The sequence below is a fragment of the Sardina pilchardus genome, chromosome 2 (genome assembly GCF_963854185.1).
Source record: "Sardina pilchardus chromosome 2, fSarPil1.1, whole genome shotgun sequence".
Taxonomy (NCBI): domain Eukaryota; kingdom Metazoa; phylum Chordata; class Actinopteri; order Clupeiformes; family Clupeidae; genus Sardina; species Sardina pilchardus.
This window is the reverse complement of record NC_084995.1, coordinates 36211005-36229362: the sequence shown is the minus strand read 5'-3', so window position 1 is coordinate 36229362 and position 18358 is coordinate 36211005. Positions and strand designations below refer to the sequence as shown.

Here is an 18358-nt window from a genome sequence, read left to right as displayed (position 1 = left end):
GACACGGATGACAGAGTTTGCTGTGGGTGAACTTGACTGGCCTGACTGAGTCCTGACCTCAACCCAATAGAACACCTTTGGGATGAATTAAGGAGACTGTAAGTTCAGCTGGCGAAAGAGTGGCAGTAGGTTTGTTGAAAAGTAGAGCTGGGTGTCATCAGCATATAGTGAAGTTGAACACCATGTTGCCTGAGGATAGTGCCAAGTGGGAGGTAGATGATGAACAACAGATCAGGGACCAACACATACCCCTGGGGCACCCCTCTTGTCACAGCAGTAGGCTACTCTCAGACTTGCAACTCATGTCCTTCCAGAGAGAGGAGGTGAACAACTGATGAGCACTCCCACACACTCCGATATTAGCTAAACGTTCCAGCAGAAGATGGTGAGAGATGGTATCAAAGCCTGCACTTATCAAGAAGAATCAGAATGTTAGTCCATCATCAGCTGCACAGATCAACTTAATCATGGCCGTTTCAGTACTGTGCAATGATCTCTTTGAGCCATTCCAGTCTGGATTTCATCCTGTGCACAGTACTGAAACGGCCATGATTCAGATGATCTCCTTTATGCAGCTGATGATGGACTTCCATTCTGATTCTCCTTGATATCAGTGCAACCTTTGATACCATCTCTCACCATCTGCTGCTGGAACGTTAAGCTAGAGAGAAGAGAGGTGGTAGTAGCCTATTGATGTAGCCTAATCATCGGAGCAATGGATGGCAGGCAGCTCTTACCAGACTTGTTGGATATATATATATATATATATATATATATATATATATATATATAGAGAGAGAGAGAGAGAGAGAGAGAGAGAGAGAGAGAGAGATCAGAGATCTTTAAATTCATAAAACATAAAAAGGAGTGCTTATGTCTATTTCTCCATTTCCTACAATGTGGCCACTTTCAAGCAAGTAGTGAAGTTGTCTGGCAACATAAAAGTGGTCACAGAAGGGTGTAGGCCTATTTGATGGCTAGTGGTAGAACTCATTTTTAATAGCAGAGTAATCAGATCTAAAAGCATGTTAGTCAAAGTTTATTATTTGTCTTATTATCCTAACCACAGACACATGTATTTTAAATAAAAATCCAAACTGTCAAAAAATGTATCCATGGTCGCTTTCCGGCGCTTTCCGGGCGGCTATCCGAACCGGAAGAGACCTTACGCGCTCCCGTCCTGTAAACAGACTAGCGGACTTTTCTTAAGGGGGGAGTTATTCCAGTTGAATTAGATTTTCTGCCACGGATAATAATGAAAAAGTGGTAAATAAAATATCAAATAGTATATAGTGCTTCTAAAAAACCTGAGTTATTATAAAACACAACTTTAGATCTAAAATGTCTATACAGAACTACACATCTGTTTTACTTCCCTACCCTGGGTCAAAATGTAGGCTTCCAAAGCCCGCGTAGTATTTGGCGCTTTGGAGACTGCACTTTGAGGACAGTAAATGGATAGAAGTTCATTGAATATGTGCAATACCTAATATCTTCAATTCATAACGTCCTCTGTTGATACCGTGCAATGTCTGAAGAGGAATTGACGGTGCCCGAAGAGCTTTTTAAAGATGTTAAATTCTACGTGGTTGGCGATATTGACCAAAAGGTAAACTGTACACAGTTCTGTAGCTAGCCCAGTTGTTGCTACCTAGCTGGCAATCCATTTCAGCTAACTTGCTAACCATTCTCATTGTGTTCTTGCATTTAGACAGTGTTACTATTTGCGTATTTGCATTTGGATTAAACTGACTGACACCTACTACAGCTGAAAGTTCATGTTGTGATGTGTGTTGTCATTTTCAGTTATTGTGTTTTCACATAACAACCTTAGTGCTTTAAAGTATTTTGAATCAAGCTTGCCCACTTGTCTTGCTAACAAGGTAATGCCGAGCTAATGTTAGCCATCATAGCTAACTGATTGATGCGATGAACTATCTATGTATGCTCTAGACATTGATCCATGAATATGACGCTATTTGTTAGGAACTCCTCTGTACAGAACATGTGTCTGATTTTATTATAAGACCATCAATTACAATGAGATCTTACGGATTTGGCGGGGTTCGCAAACGTTCATGTTTACTTGTCCTCAAGGATAACTCCGGTAGCCAAGTTAGCTTAGAGTTACTGTCAGGAATATGTTGGATGTGTCTCAGACGCGAGTAACTACTATGCCTTGCTAGAATGCCTTTCACCATGTGCACACCGTTAGATTTATTTGCACAAAACGCCTCTATTCATAGTCAATATGTTAGTGAATGAATGTGTTGCAGCTTAGCTAGCCCTAGGCAGGGTAACTTTAGCTAGTTTGCTAGGAGGCTAGTAGGTAGCGGTATGTTGATGATCAGCTACACGAACATGCTTGTGTTACATATTTACAATTATTGACTGTCATTCTTGATCGAACCTGTTGATGGTTGTTGCTTTCCATGACGCAAAGCTATTTTAATGTGAGAGACGTTGCATAAGTTAACTGACATGAAAAACATGACCGATGCATCATTAATTGGACCACAGCTAAGAATTCATTCACAAGGAATCTAGTTCAGGTGTACGTGCCAAACACCCATGGCTAGAGGTTACCACTGCATGCATTTTCTTTTTAACGTCATCATGATAAGAATATGAATTTCTGCACTATACATTCCAAAGACTCGTCTTTGTTTTGGACAGTAGTGTCATCACATTTTATCTGACCCAGTCACATTACTTTGTAGGTTGTTCAACTTCTGAAAGCTGGGAAAGGAAAAGAAGTTTCCTACAATGCTTTGGCAACTCACATCATTGCAGTAGATGGTGACAATCCTGAAGTCAGTGAATCACGTGAAGTCTTTGATTTGCCAGTTGTAAAGGTAACTAAACGAACCTGGAGAAATGTGACAGTCTTAAGTCAATAGTGTATGAAGCTTTTTTTTTAGATGGCTGTTTCAACATGTGTCTCTTTCCTTCTCAGCCATCTTGGGTGATTCTCTCTGTGCGATGTGGAGACTTGCTACCGTATCCTTTTGAAAGTACACTGGTGTTTAGGATATGAACTGTATACTGTACCTACATTACGTTTTGTTTAGTTTTTAATGACTCTTGCACAGCTTCCCTGTCCCAGGGTTGACTCATTGCTCTTCTAACTATTCTCTCATACCCACTCTAATGTTAATTTTGACATGTGTCCATCCAACATAATCACCAAGTTATATTATTTTAACACAAACTATATAGAGTCACAGGCTTCTCTCCAGAATCAGGACAGCTGTTCTTTGGAGTTACAGCATGTCTGCCACGAGTAAGTATCAAATATTATGGCCCTGACTCCTAATTTAAAAACACAAAGGTGGTTCTATACTCTCTTGTTTTCCTACTTGTCTTGAACTCCCTAGTATCCCTGCAGTTTTAGGTTAAAACGATGTGTCTGACGGTCCTCTCAAAAGTACATTTGTCTTTCAGCTCCCTGAAGATCTCAACACTCTTTGGGCCTTGATCACATACCATGGTGGAGACTGTCAGCTTTCACTCAATAAGAAGTGCACTCACTTGATTGTCCCACAGCCCAAAGGGGTAAGAATCTTAAGCTGTCTGTCCTATTGAATTGTTATTGGTCAACACTGCTTTTATGACCATTAGTCTGTGGTCTTTCCAACAACTTTCCAACTACTTGCCATTTGTTTCATGTTTTTATTCCATCCTATAATTCATTTCTATTGATTGCGGAAAGAGACTGATTATGCTTATGTAATGCATGATTTCTTGCACTGTGTATGAACTGAAGGTTGGATTTGGCCTTTGTTGAAGCCAGGAAGATGTTTTTATAGGGCAAGATTTCCTAGAGGCAACCTCAGGGTTTTTGCCTGGCCCTCTGCATTTCAGCCTCCTTGGAGTTTATTGGCAAGGGTCTAATTCTATGGCTCTTAGAAGGCTTTGTTTACGGGGCTCTAAACTAGCATTCACTGTTGTTGGCTGGACTATAAAACAAGCCTGTTCTGTCTACTCCCTTGTTAGCAGTCAGGGAAAGTGTTTTGTTTTTCAGCCACATGGTCAGACTCTTATAAGTTCTATGCCCATACGACTTAATAGCTAGGATGTCTTCTCCTGGTCCTGAGTGTTTAATCACTATTACCTAAAAGGTGTGTTACTTTTGGCAGCATCAAAGTTTTCCTATGGCTTTTTAACTATTTACATAGCTTGTGCAATATTCTTACTTTAGATGAGAGAACTTTTCATGTATCCTTGTAGGCTTGTAGCTTACACATGGGAAGTATAGCATACTCCTAGTCTAAGCATAACTGATTTCAGTTCAGTCATGTTCACCTGTTGGTTTAATGCACACTAGTCTTTAGCCTTCAAGTTTGGTAGAGTGGTGGCGTGCGCTTCTTTAAGTCAGGTGCAGGACAAAGTATACGGACGTAAAACAAGAGGGAGTGTCCGCACACCGGAGTCTAGCTCTAGATTTGTCCGGTCCAGGTCTTCAAGCAAATGGACTCTTTAGCCTTTCCCACAACAAAAGACAGTGAAAAAAGTGGGAAGATAAAGCAAAATCCATTGGCAAATAATGTTTTCTTAAAATAACATGTAAAGTTAAGTTGTCTAACATGCCTCTTGTGTTCAAGTCAAACCTGTGCTGTTGTTGACATTTGTTGTTCACTTGATTCTTCTCAGGAGAAGTATGAGCGTGCCTTAAGGGAGAGCGGCATCCTCATCGTCACGCCCGAGTGGGTGGTGGACTCCGTGAAGGACAAGGCCCGTAAGGATGAACTGGTCTACCACCCTCGCCTGGTCTGCCCGGAGGAGGACGAGGAGGAGGAAGGCAGCGACTACGAGTACAGCCGCGGCTCGCGCTCGGACGGCAGCTACAGCCCGCGCCGCTCCCCGCGCAGCCGGCGCTCCAGCGGCGCCACGTCGCGCGACGCCTCGCCCGTCGCCCGACACCGCCGGCGGCCGGGGCCGCGCTGCCGCCGCCGCGGGGGCTCGTCCTCGCGCTCGCCGTCGCAGTCGCGCTCGCCCAGCCCCACCCACAAGCCCGAGCGCCGCAGCGAGCTCATGTTCGACGACTCGGACGACTCGTCGCCGGAGAAGGAGGGCAACCTGAGCTGGACGCCGGCCGAGGTGCTCCAGCCGCCCGCCGCGGCCGCCGCCAAGCGCCGCTTGCAGCCGGGCAAGGACTCGGGCCTCATCAACCTGTGCGCCAGCGTGCCCATGATCCCCGGGGCCACGGGGGCGGGCGGCCCGGCGCTGCCTACGGAGGTGGCTGGCGGTGGAGGGGCCGGGGCAGCGGACAGGCCGGAGGGTGTGCCCGGCTGGAGCCCCGCGGCCCGGACGCTGAGGAACATCACCAACAGTGCCGACGTCCAGCAGCCCAACAGACCCTCCAATGTCGCACATGTAAGTACACTCACACATTCCAGTGCATGCTGTAAAGTACAGAGTACAAAGTACATTTTGTACAGAGCTCATGCTGTAAAGTACAATCCTTGTTGTCAAAACGTGCATGTTTTACAAAGAGACACTTCACATAAAAGTGCTTTGAATGGCCAAAAAAAAAGCAATGTCTTATCCTCTCTTCCTCTCTCTCTCTCTCTCTTCTGATGTGAATATTCCCTCATTGTCACCACAGATTCTCCAGAGTCTCTCCGGCCCAGCAAAGCCCCTGGAGCAGCAGGCTCATCCAGGCCAGCCTGGCGTGCCCAATCAGATGATTTTCCCTCAGGCCAAGCCACCGGCGACACAGCAGCAGCTCACCGAAGCACAGCAACTTCTCCTGCAGCAGCAGCAGCAACAACAGCAGCAACAACAGCAGCAGCAGCAGCAGCAAGGCCATCAGCTGCAACAGCCACAGCAACAACATCACCCCCAGCAGATGCCACCCCAACAACACCCAATGATGCACCTCCAGCCCCAAGTCATGCAGTTACATCATCCGCAACAGCAGCAGCCACAACAACAATTGCAGCAGCAGCAGCCGGTTCCACCCCAAGGCTTTCCACAGATGCCCCAGCAAACGCATCCCTTTATGCAGCAGCAGGCTCATCCACAGCAGCAGCAGATGCATCCGCAGCAGCAACAACAGCAGCAGCAACTCTTCAATCAGCAGCAGCAGCAGCAGCAGCAGCAGCATCCATTCACTCAGCAGCAGCTGCGACCCCAGCAGCTGCTTCGCCCATCCCTGCAGCAGCAGTTACAACAACAGCAGCAGCACGCGCTGCAGATGCAACAGTTACAGCAGCAGAGGTTGCAACTGCAGCATCAGCACCAACAACAACAACAGCAGCAGCAGCAGCAGCAGCAGCAACAACAGCAGAATCAGCAACAGCAAATGCACCAGCAGCACTTGCAACAACAACAACAACAGCAGCAGCAACAACATTTCTTGCAGATGCAACAGCAGCAGCACATGTTGCGGCAGCAACAGCAACAGCAGCAGCAGCAGCAGCATGTCCAGAACCAGAATCCGCAGGGCATGCAGCATCAGACGCAGCAGGTGCTGCCACATCAGACCCAGGTCTCCATGCAGCCTGGGCCCCACCCGCCTCAGCCCCACCAGCTGTTCGGTCACGAGAATGCCCAAGACAGTAAGAGCACACCTCCTCCGGTCATCTCCTCTGACCACTACTGGTCATTTCAGTTCGCTACTTAGCCAGTTTTGGTTTATAAGTAAAGGCTTACACCTATGAGAAGCCACTTGGGCAATAATACATTTAGCAGCATTGTATACAGTCCATGGGTGGATGATTTTGGTAACCAGAGGTGCCTCTCATGCAGCGTTTATACGTCCTCCCTCGCTCCTCGGGCCTCGATCCTCACTGATCTACATAAAGAATGATGGGGGGGAAACAATGGGATAGTCTGTCCAGTGTTAGTTATAGATCTGTGGGAACGCCCCTCGAGGATCGAGGAGGCATGTTGAGAGGCACCCCTTGTCTACTGCAGCAAGTGACTTGTGTCCACCCATTATGTTTTTTGTGCCGACCGCACCCTCAACCTTGTTTTCGAGTGCTTTGGTCAAGTGTTTGCCAGGTTACCAAAACTGTCTGCCAGCACGAATGCTGCTTATTGCCAAGTAACTAGTTTACTGAAATGGCTTACTGATTATGATGGTGTGTATGTGAGATTATGATAGTGTGTATGTGAGATTATGATGAAGGTGTGTGTGTGTATGACCAATAATTAATGATTTCCTAAGCGGCCCCTCATACACACCCTTCTGATTTACTGATTTATCGATAATTTAATCCGGCAGTTCCTGAAGACGGCTTCTTGGTCGGATGTGTCTTCGCCATTGCTGACTATCCAGAACAAATGGCGGACAAGCAGCTTCTGACAACTTGGAAAAAAGTAAGAACATCACTTCCCAGTCTCCGTGCAAAACAATATAAACTCTTATTCTCCTGTCTCCAATGTGCCATTGATTATGCTACCATGTGCCAATGGTGGCACCTATGCATGCCTAAGGTTGCTGACCCCTGCATTATACTCTTAACATCTAACAAATGCAGGCAGCAGCACTGAAATAAATATAGTTGTTTTAATGCTGGATCTTTTAACCTGCAGATCATTCAAAGCTATGGTGGTACTGTGGACTCGTCCCTAAACAACCGTTGCACACACCTGCTTTGTGAAAGCCAAGTCAGCAGCATGTATGTTCAGGTAAGTGACACGCTACAGATCATACCTCCAAAATACCTGTGGATGTGTGAACATGACCGATGTGGATTCCTTTTAACGAATACACCTGAAGTGGCTGGAGAGTGTGGCATCGCTTTTAGATTATTTTTGTTTTGTAGTCGATTTTTTTTTTTACCTCCTCTTGACCACACACACCTTAGGAAACGATTCGCTGTATCAGCAGTGCTGCACTTTGCTTGTCGTTTCTGGAAAGATCCGCGGGCCGAAGTGAAGACGCCGCGTAAATGACTACGGGAGCGTTGATTGTTTTGTGCGTTGTGCTTGACATCTCCGCAGGCCTTAAGAGAGGGCAGGCGATGCGTCACCATCCACTGGCTCAACACCATCCTGAAGAAGAAGAAGATGGTGCCCCCACACAGAGCTCTCCACCTGCCCTTCGCCTTCCCACCTGGAGCGAAGCCTTGCTCTCAGCACGTAAGGCCCTTCGACCTCTACTCGTCCCAAATCAGTCCGCTGCCAAAGAAGGCAGTGCTGGAATGCTTTTCTCCCGTTTCATCATCAGTTTCTAGGCAGAAGATGATGATTTGAGTCGTTGTGAAGTACAGCGAGCTTACTGTAAATCATTCAGTCCAGTTGATGTGTTGTTGCAGCATGCACTAATCATGTTCTCGGTCTTCTGTTGTCAGATCATCTCAGTGACGGGGTTTGTGGACACGGATCGGGATGACCTGAAGCTCATGGCCTACCTGGCGGGGGCCCGTTACACCGGCTACCTGTGCCGGAGCAACACGGTGCTCATCTGCAAAGAGTAAGCTCCTCTCCTAGATTTCAAGCCTGTTGCGTTATGCTCTCGGATGTCGGAGCCCTTGTCTGTTATGATCACTCTTGATGCCCACGAGGCTTTGTGTGTTCCTCGAGCTGTTCCTCTGTTGTAGTCTGTGGTGTTCACCTGCTTATGCTGCCGTTTTTTTCAGGCCGGGTGGGCTGAAGTACGAGAAGGCCAAGGAGTGGCGGATCCCGTGTGTGAACGCCCAGTGGCTGTGCGACATCCTGCTGGGGAACTTTGAGGCTCTGAGGCAGGTGCAGCACAGCAGGTACACTCAGTTCAACCTGCAGGAGGCGCTCACGCCCAACCCACTCCTGGTCCACAATCTACTGGGTAAGAGCCCCCCCCCCCAAGGAAAACAACTATTGCTTTGTGTGTCTGAAATGTGTTGAGACCTATGGGATACATTTAGAAATTGCCTCTAAATGCCTTTAAATTGCCTGAGTGATGTATGGTGTTGCAAGTTCTCTCAGTATATGTATTTTTTAAGATGAAAATGGCAAGTTCTCTCAGTATACAGTATATATATATTTTTAAGATGAAAATGGCTTGCCATTACTTCATTTTTGTTGTCGGAAGTGTCAGTGTGTGATCTCGGAGTGTGAGAAATGAAAGACATGTTGTATGTGATTGACAGGTGCATGGCGGAATCCTGTCAAGGTGGCACCAGACACTTTAGCGGTAAGTTCTGGCTAGTTGCGGTTTTGTACACGTTGTCTGTAAACATTGCATAAACTGTGATTGTAAGCGGTAATCATCATTTGTCGTATTGTTCCCAGACACTACGTATTCAGCTGAAACAGAAACAGGTGGATGCCAGCCCTCAGCCGCCCTCGAAGAAACCCAGGTGAGTGTGTCCTTGAGAACGTGTGTGTGCCTGCCCTGTAGTAAGCATGGGGAATGCTCTGTGTCTAATATTATGATGAAGATAAATTGACAAAGCAGATTGACAGGAAAACCACTCTAGACCATTTCATTGGAGTCTGACGAGGTTTGTCGTGCAAATTTGGCTTGCAGGCTTGAGGAGCTCCCAACGCCAACTAAGAAGCTTCCGCCGGAGTCCACACCGTGTGTGTTCTTCACCGGCTTTGAGCCTCTCCCCGTCCAGCAGCACATTAAGGTAGGAGAACGGATGAAACCAGAGGCTTGCTCACAGGCTTTGTGAGGAGGATTTAAGTAGTGTATAGCCCAACAGTCCTTCTTGGAAACTTTCCCACTTACTATATGGTTCTTTGCCAAAACGGTAAAATAGATTTCTCCAAATAGATTTTGAATGATTTTAATGTCGTTTCAGTGGGGAAGTCTCAATGACAAAAGTAATCCCCCTGCTTTCCCTGTTGAATCAAATGTATTAAACTATTTGTGGGATGATATGAAAAACGTGAATCGGATTCACAAAAACCCGTTGCCAGTGGCAGCCTTGTGCATGACCATCTCTGCTCACTGTCAGGAGCATTACACTCTCTCCATCTGTCTCCACTGTGTAACCTGCTCTGTTGTGCTCTGCAGAGGCTGTATGAGCTGGGAGGAGAGGTGGCGGAAAGTGCTCAGAAGTGCACTCACCTGGTGGCCAACAAGGTGCTGCGGACGGTCAAGTTCCTCACGGCCATCCCCGTGGTCAAGCATGTGGTGACCGCCGAGTGGCTGGAGGAGAGCTGGAAGAGCCAGAAGTTTGTGGGTACGTGGCAGCCTGCCTGGTGCAGCCTCGTGCTGTAGAGCTAATACTGGAGCATGAGTTGATCCGAGGGTTGAATCCCAACACCACCCTTGGTTCCTCACCTGCTTTGTGTAGAAACTGGATATTATGTTGTGTCTTTGAATGCAGCATGGTTGTAATGTAATATCAAAAATATTTAACATAATTAAATTTGCCGAGCGGAATTTTACTTGCTTTATTTATTTAGATTTTTTTTTGGTTATGTATTAGTGCATTTCATTTCTTTGTGTGTGTTTGTGTCCACAGACGAGCAGAACTACATGCTGCGGGACGCCGAGGCGGAGGTGTTGTTCAGCTTCAGCTTGGAGGAGTCTCTGAAGAGAGCCCACACAGCCCCGCTCTTCAAGGTCTGCGCGCCGCTAACATCATGCTAATCTGTGTCGCGTTTTTTTTTTGTGCTTTCTGCCGACTTTGCATTCCCCTCTCGCGTGTCACTCCGTCACTGATACCAAACGGCGCGTGTGTTCGGAGATAAAAAAAAAAGTACTCGACAGTTAATCACGCTGTAAGAGTGGCTAGATACGAGATAGGTAAGCGCAGCGCTCGAGAGATGGCGTGCGCTTGTCCCGTTTTGATGCTTCTTAATTGGATGTCACAGACAGGCTTCCCTGAGAGAAAGGGAGTCAATTTTCACTCTCTCTTTCTCTCTCTTTCTCTCTCTTTCCCTCCCTCCCTCCCTCCCTCCCTCCCTCTCTCTCTCTTTCTCCCCATCTCTGTGCGTTCCTCCAGGGGAAGTATTTCTACATCACCCCTGGGATCTGTCCGAGCCTCAGCACCATGAAAGCCATAGTGGAGAGTGCTGGAGGGAAGGTGCTGTCAAAGCAGCCCCCCTTCCGCAAGATCATGGAGCACAAGCAAAACAAAGTATGTCTGCCGTCTCTCTCTCTCTGTCTGTCTCTCTCTCTCTATCTATCTATCTATCTCTCTCTCTCTATCTCTCTCTCTTTTCTCTCTTCTCTCTCTCTCCACATTTTACCCACAGCACAGACTGCCAGAGAAGGCCATAATGCATGTCATGAGGTTTGATGATTATATCACGGAAGCGTCCGCTCCAGATGAAGTGCTCTGAATTAGATCAGTCTGCATGTTTGGATACAGATGATTAGATCAACGGTGCTTTTTGTGTGTGTCGCTTGTCTTTGAGTTCTTTTATTTCTTTTTTTTTTGCAAGCAGTCTCTTCTGGTTCTTGAGTGTATTGTGTTTTTTGTTTTCGTAGAACCTACCAGAAATTATTCTTATATCCTGTGAGAACGATTTGCATCTATGCAGAGAGTACTTCCTCAAGAATATTGGTAAGTGAATGTTCTTTGTTTGAGCTGCTACAAAAAGAGAGTAGCTGATTGATAGCTATCATTCTTTGCAATATACTGCTATTTTCTTTCATGCTTTGGTAGCCTAATGTTTTGCATTCTCTCCCTCCTTAGATGTACACAATGCTGAATTCATCTTGACCGGGGTGTTAACACAGGCCTTGGACTATGATTCATATCCTTTTACATATTAACACTTGATAATAATGGCATTCAAGAATTTCCATGAATTAGTACATTGCAAAAGTATTCACCCCTTTTTGTAATTTTTATTGTTTTCATGCGTAGCTCTTTGAAAGTAAGATGCATTTTAATGGTGAAACATAAACTAGAGTGTGCATAAGTATCCACCCCTCCACTAGCCTATATTTACATCAGTTACAGCGGCAGATCTGGGCTCTGTTTCGTTTCTATCAGCCTGGCACAAGACACTGGGACTTTTGCCCATTCCTCTGTAGCACCATCCATCAGTCCTACCATCCTGACCAATTTCCCAGGCCTTGCAGATGAAACACAACCCTGCAGCATGATGCTGCCACCATGCTTTACTGTAGGGATGGAGTTGTTGGGGAGGGGCGGGTTCTCGCCACACATGATGTTCGCCTTGATCGCCAAAAGGTTCAATTAGACTCCCACCTGACCAGAGTACCCTTCATCCACATGTTTGGAGAATCTTCTAGATGCCTTTGGCTTTGGGGAAACTCCAAACATCCTTCCTTATTTTTTTTTCTTTAAGCAATTTTAAAGATTTTTTGTTCTGGCCACTCTTGCAGAAAGCCCAACTCTATGGAGTGTGTGACTTACTGTGGTACTATGGATAGAGCTTAGCAGCTCTTTCACAGTGCTCTTGGCCTGGGCCTTTTGCCCACCTCTCTGATTAATGCTCTCCTTGTGTTTCAGCAGGGTGTGGAATGCTATTCCATTTTTAAATAATGTATTTCTTGGTGCTCCGTGGGATAGCGTTTTTTTCTGATAACCCACCCTATGTTAAGAGGTCCTTGGTGGTCATGGTGCAGGTTGTTTGGTTTGGTGGTGATCCGTGCTATATGGTGCTGCAGTGCAGACTCAGTGCTCTTTCAGAACAGGTGGATTTAACTGAACTGTGTGACTTCTGAAGGTAATTGGTGGAATCAGATGTTATTGAAGGGCTTTACAGCAAAGGGGGTGAATACATATGCACACATAAGTTTTCTGTTTTTCCCCCCTCTTAGCCAATTTTGACGTTCTTGATGTAAAATCCATCTATAACAATTGGTAATTTAAATGCATAGGTTTTTGGATTATCCATTCAAATGTCATATTGTAATTTTAAAAGAATAAGGAAAATACTAAGTAGGGGGTGAATACTTTTGCAAGGCACTGTACCACAATATCTCTTTCTACGTATCAACAATCTAGGCCCTTAACAATCTCACATATAAATTCACGTGATAGGGAGCCATTGAGGCTGGAGGAGAGATGCTGATCTCTGGGTTTATCGACCTGCTGCAACAGAGGTCCCTGCAAGGGCACATGAAGACACTGATGAATGGGCCTCTGAAATCTTCCATTGTACCATAAAGTACCATAAAGTACTGTCCTTTTTGCAGTGTTTTTGTATCCTGTACACAGACCAGTTGTTACTGTGTTTTTTTCCCCAGGTTCTGCAGAATAGCTAACAATAAATAGATATTTGTTATTTTTATGATGTGTAAATTATGAAATCAGTGAGTGTATCATTGTGTGTGTTGTATTTTTTACTGTTGATTTGTTTGTTCTTTTTTTTTTTTTTTTGGAATAAATCCCTACTCACATCTGTGAAGAGATACTGCAGACTCAGTGAGGTTGTGTGTGAATTGATGTTAGTTTTATGTGTGGGGAGTAAAGTTTATATTGCTCAAACATACTCATGTGATCTTCTTAAGACCTGAATACAATAGGTGAATGCTCATTCAGAGCTGCAGAAATCTTAACATTTTTGTCTCCATATAAAAAAAATCGGAGGCTTCTGATCTATGACTGTGACATTGTTTTTAAAGTGTTCCAGTCCCACAAGGCTGATGTTAATGAATTGTTAATGAAGAGCTGAGGTAGTTACCGATGGAGAGTAATTGTCTGCTGTCAGACAGATTGCCCTGCAGCCATCCCCTGGATCCCAAGCTGCGGAGAAACGCTGGAAGTGCTGCCCTTAAAAATATTATACTATATGCGTCGTAGGAGGCCTGTTTGTAATAAAACTCCTATGACTTACGCATTCAAGGTCATGCCCTGCATAATTCTGACAGTAGAAGTCTGCAATTTGTTTACCATCGGTTATTTCCCCATGTACCACTGACCATAATCAGTGGGTGTACAATTTCAGTTTTGGGTTTTGGTAGCTCTATGGTAGGTTTTGATCATGGGGTGTTAGAAACTCAAGATTGGCTCTTTATATGGGTCTTGACACTGCATGTGTAGAACTGGCTAGTCTTGCCCTTGCCATTGAATTTAATGGCAGTAGAAGCCCATCAATCTGTGCCTGCAGCATGACTGACCTCCATGGTATGTCACTTTCATTCAGATTTCTGTGTAAACAAGCTCTTTTAGTGGCATTCATTTTTAGGCCTGGAGTGTTTACTACACTACGAATACTACAGTTCTCAATAATGAAAACAAAAATATGAAGTAGGTCTAGGCCAACTCTGAAGCACTAAATATGATGTTCTTATGGCAGGAATGACTCATGCCAGTGTGAAATAATGATAAGTTGAAAGATAATTGAGGATCACAAAGTGGTGCCAGCAACTTCCCCCCTTCACTGAGGCTAATTAACACCCTTGTTAATTCCAATTAACAATGCAAATGAGGAGTAATCTTTGATTAACTTGCACAAAGTTCCTTGTTGGTTTGTGAATGTCCTTAAAGATTTACTCTGTTGATGCATCACTGCAATAAAAGGCTAGGGAAAATAATAATTACTCCTAAACGTTAGAAGGACTTACATTTTAATTACTGAGCGTTCCTCCCTCTCAGACACATTTCAACAAGCGGACTAACTTTTACCCCCATTATTAATACACAAATTACTGGCTAATTACAGTGGATCTATCCAGGGATTCATTAAGTAGGCTATGGAATTTCTAAAGGAGCTAATTAAACTGGCAGTGCCATTTTTTTATATATATATATATATATATATATATATATATATAAAAAAAAAAAAAACAGAACCAGTCTTGGCAATTCCACTGCTCCATTTTGATGTGAAACAAAGGCAATAGATAGACTATTTTATTGTAGGCGCTTCCATTTACAAGTAAACATAAACAATGAACTGGTGAGATACTGAATAAATACAAGTTTTAACCACCCCTGCTGTGATGATCGCGGTCAGTGGCATCATAATGAATAGTAAACAAATGACTTATCATGTCTGATCACTTGACAGTTCATTGATTTATCTTCTGAATTAAGATAATCATTCCATCCATGACAAAGTCCAGATTAATATGCCAATCATGTTTGCACAAGGGAGGTTTGTGTGCCACAAATTATCACTTGCTGGAATTTTATTTTATCATATTAATTGCTTTCCTCACAAGATAAAAATGTAGCCAAATTGTCTAGCATATTTGATATTGCCAAGGTGTCTCCTTGACCAATAAAGTGTTCCCTATCTTGACTGACAAAGAAGATAAGATACTAGGAAATGATGGGTGCAACATTACTATAAAAATACTCTCTGAATATCCAATTGTCAACATCTTATTTTTTTGTCACAAAACAGAAATTGGCGTACATTTGGAATGTAGGCTACATGGCTGGCAATTGGCTGACAATGAAGAAACTGGGCTATCGTCTTACAAATATAATACAATATTAATATGTAAGAAGAGTTCATCTAATTCAATATTACTGAACATTATACACATGCTGCTCAACTGATAACAGTTGGAATTGCTAAAATACAAGTCTGATTATCCAGTATGACTTCATCATGATATGATATTAAATGTGTGCCAAACAGAGAGAGATAGAAGTTCTTTCACAAGTAGCCAAAAACATAAGCAAAATTTAATTTGTTGCTAAATGCTATACTGACACACAATCACTCCTGAAGCAGAAAAAATTTAGACATATGTAAACACAAGTTTCAAATGATTCCTATGTGACTGAGGCACTCTAATATCAGATCTATATTAAAAAAGAGAAAAAAACCCCACACGATTGAATTCAAAGTCCAAACAGATTCAATCTGTACTACAAGCAGGCAGCCCTTTATTAGGTCAGACACCTTCACACACATTTTCTTCCACAGAGCTTTGTACAGGTTATACAAGCTTATAAAATTAAAAGAGAAAGAAATCAACTATTTACAGTATTTTGTGCAAACACAAATTTAATCTCAAACATCTGAAAGGCATGCATTGAAGTAAACTTTGGCCAAATCAACCAAAATCTCTCTTTTTTTTTTCTTCTAAACATTTTGCATGTTGCTCATGATCACATACTGTGGTATCAAAACCAGTGAGTCTCTACTACTGCACAATGAGAGAGACAGCTTTGTGTGACAGTGCCCTGTCACAGTCATAATCACACAGTGGCTCTGATGCACAGCATTGTCTGTCAGTGTAAAATGAACACCCAAGTGCTTTGGTATGTTGGCACAGACACATACTGAGGAGGACAGGTTCCACATTGGTCTATACTGGTCAGAGAAATCATTTGGCAGTGCATAGGAACCTGCGCGATGCCTTCTACAAATAAATGCTGCCGTTTCAGCTCCCTTTCAAAATCAATTCAAACTTTATATGAGTGTCAAAGCATTGCTATAGATAGATGTCTATGGCCACTTTTAAGCCAAAGTAGGTGAAAATATACTGCAGTATTGAAGTCTTTTTTTCAAATTTCAAAAATATTTTGTACATTTTTTGTAGTGATTCTATTTCAACATGATCTATTCATTCCCAAACATATTTATATAAAATATATTCTCAATACCATCCATTAAAACTGCTAACCTTTTACATAAATAAAAAATAAACATCTTCCAAAGCACTGACTGTCTAGCTCTAAATCTAATGGGTTACATATTTTCCTCTCTCTTGCATGTAATGTAAGCCAAGAATTAAATTATCTTGTGAATACAGTGACTAAACTCATCAATACTTGTATAGACGCACAGGGCAAAAGGCTGACTTTTCTCTAGGTTACACTCTTATCTCATCACACATCAAGCAGCCTTGCAGGCAATTTACACCCATAAACAGATTCAACTGACGTTCAGAACATGAACATACAGACAACACTATAAAACAACATACGATGAAGGAGGAGGAGAAGAAACAGAAGTCAAAAAATGACACATACAAAAAAAACGAACATAAAAAAAACAGAACATGGAGGTCATGCCATGTCCCTGGAGGATGATGTTGGTGTGACGGCGGGCGGACCACCGCTGCCCCCCTGTGGCCGAACGCTGCCGATGCCGTGGAGGTGGGCTGCCCGGCCTCCCCTGCCACCCTGAGCCACGGCCGTGGGGGAGAGGAGGGAGGGGGAAGAGGGCGAGGAGGAGGAGGAGGTGGAGGTAGGGGACACGGAGGAAGAGGAGGAATAAGAGTAAGAGGAGGAGGAAGAGGAGGAGTAGTTAATGCCAGAGGACGAGGTGGTAGGGATGCTGACGGGGTGATGGGAAGGGGAGGTGTGGGGGCGGCCATTTTGAGTCTGCTGCTGCTGCTGCAGGAAAGAAAGGGTCTGGCCTTTGGCCCCGTGGAGCTGGAGGGAGTCGTTGGAAGGGACGGGGCGAGGGAGGGCGTGGGCTGAGGTGCGAATGTGCCGGCCAAGACTTAGACACGGAATGGCGGACTTGGAGGGGGAGATGGGGGTGGAGGAGAGGGCGGAGGAGGAGGGGAGGAGGAGGAGGAAGAGGCGGATAATGGATTAGTAGGCTTAGACATGTTTGAGTTAGGAGAAGACAAGCTACCTTTTCCAGAGCTAGGACAAAAGGCTGGGATCTTAGAAGCAGGTAAAGCAAGGAAAGCATGTTTACTATCCCCATCAGTTTTCACAGAACTCCCGTTAGCCTGCAAACAAAGATGCCGAAAGACATGGAATGTCAAGTAGGATGATTACACAGCTCCATGATGATTATATGTTTTCTTTTTTCTCATTTCACCAGTATGTACTGCAAGACATTACTTGAACACAATTACACATTTTCATCAAAATGAAACACATAGGGGGCTACTATACAGCTGTTGTAAAACATTATTGGAATTGTTTCAAATGGTCTTTCTTTTGGCTTGACAGCAATACTGCTTCAGAGATTCAAGGAATATAAAATGACTGTTCTCGTTAATGTGCTTATGGGTTGTTACACAATGAACATGCTCAAAGGGGTGGGGGTGGGGGGTGGTATGGTAGAAGTGTATGGAAACAGTTGTGACCAGCAAGACAAGGAGAGAAGGAAACATCACAGCTGATTCACATAGGCACAGTCCACTCCACAAGAAAACATTCACGGTTCACATTTTTACAACGCTGAACACAACAACTGTTTCTTTCTGCCATTTTTTTTTTTTTTAACGATCAAGAATGAGTGTCCCTCCATAAAACTGCTGCCTCACAGCAGAACTACCTGTCTGAACTGCCTCTGGGTATCTTGGAGCTTTTGCGATTTCCCGGCTTTCTCCGCGCTCGCGCCAGGCTGCTGTCGGGTCTTGGGCGAAGGCAGCGTGGGTCTAGACGTGGAGGACGAACCGCCGCTGTTCTAGAATGATAAACAGGAAGACGGTCAGTGAATCGGCCAACACGTGAGCGGACAGCTCCAGAGGTGAGCAGAGCAGGTGGGATTTCTGATTATAGACATGATTCTGGAAGGAGAAAATTGGCGGCGGCATGCTTAAGTCAACCCAAAAGAAAACCCCATT

The 18358-nt window shown here is 44.4% G+C and overlaps 2 protein-coding genes across 5 annotated transcripts in view; one reads left to right on the top strand and one right to left on the bottom strand.

The window, feature by feature from the left end:
- Positions 1–1439: 1439 nt before the first annotated feature.
- On the top strand, positions 1440–13283 carry paxip1 (PAX interacting (with transcription-activation domain) protein 1). Its single transcript, XM_062529043.1, has 21 exons — positions 1440–1609; positions 2721–2855; positions 2957–3000; positions 3220–3283; positions 3445–3555; positions 4654–5376; positions 5609–6563; positions 7232–7326; positions 7543–7638; positions 7954–8091; positions 8304–8425; positions 8592–8776; positions 9081–9124; positions 9223–9290; positions 9461–9563; positions 9953–10121; positions 10407–10507; positions 10890–11024; positions 11378–11453; positions 11586–11650; positions 12891–13283. The coding sequence occupies exons 1-21, from the start codon at positions 1529–1531 to the stop codon at positions 12900–12902; spliced, it is 3522 nt and encodes a 1173-aa protein (XP_062385027.1). The 5' UTR covers positions 1440–1528; the 3' UTR covers positions 12903–13283.
- A 2385-nt stretch (positions 13284–15668) lies between these two features.
- si:ch211-207d6.2 (sickle tail protein homolog) overlaps positions 15669–18358 on the bottom strand; it is a 56087-nt gene continuing 53397 nt past the window's right edge. For all 4 annotated transcript variants that reach the window (XM_062529023.1, XM_062529032.1, XM_062529015.1 and 1 more), the window contains 2 exons: positions 18067–18198; positions 15669–17512 (listed from right to left, as the gene is read on the bottom strand). In XM_062529023.1, coding sequence (XP_062385007.1) covers positions 17276–17512; positions 18067–18198 — 369 coding nt within the window. In that variant the 3' untranslated portion in view covers positions 15669–17275. The remainder of the gene's footprint in view (positions 17513–18066; positions 18199–18358) is intronic.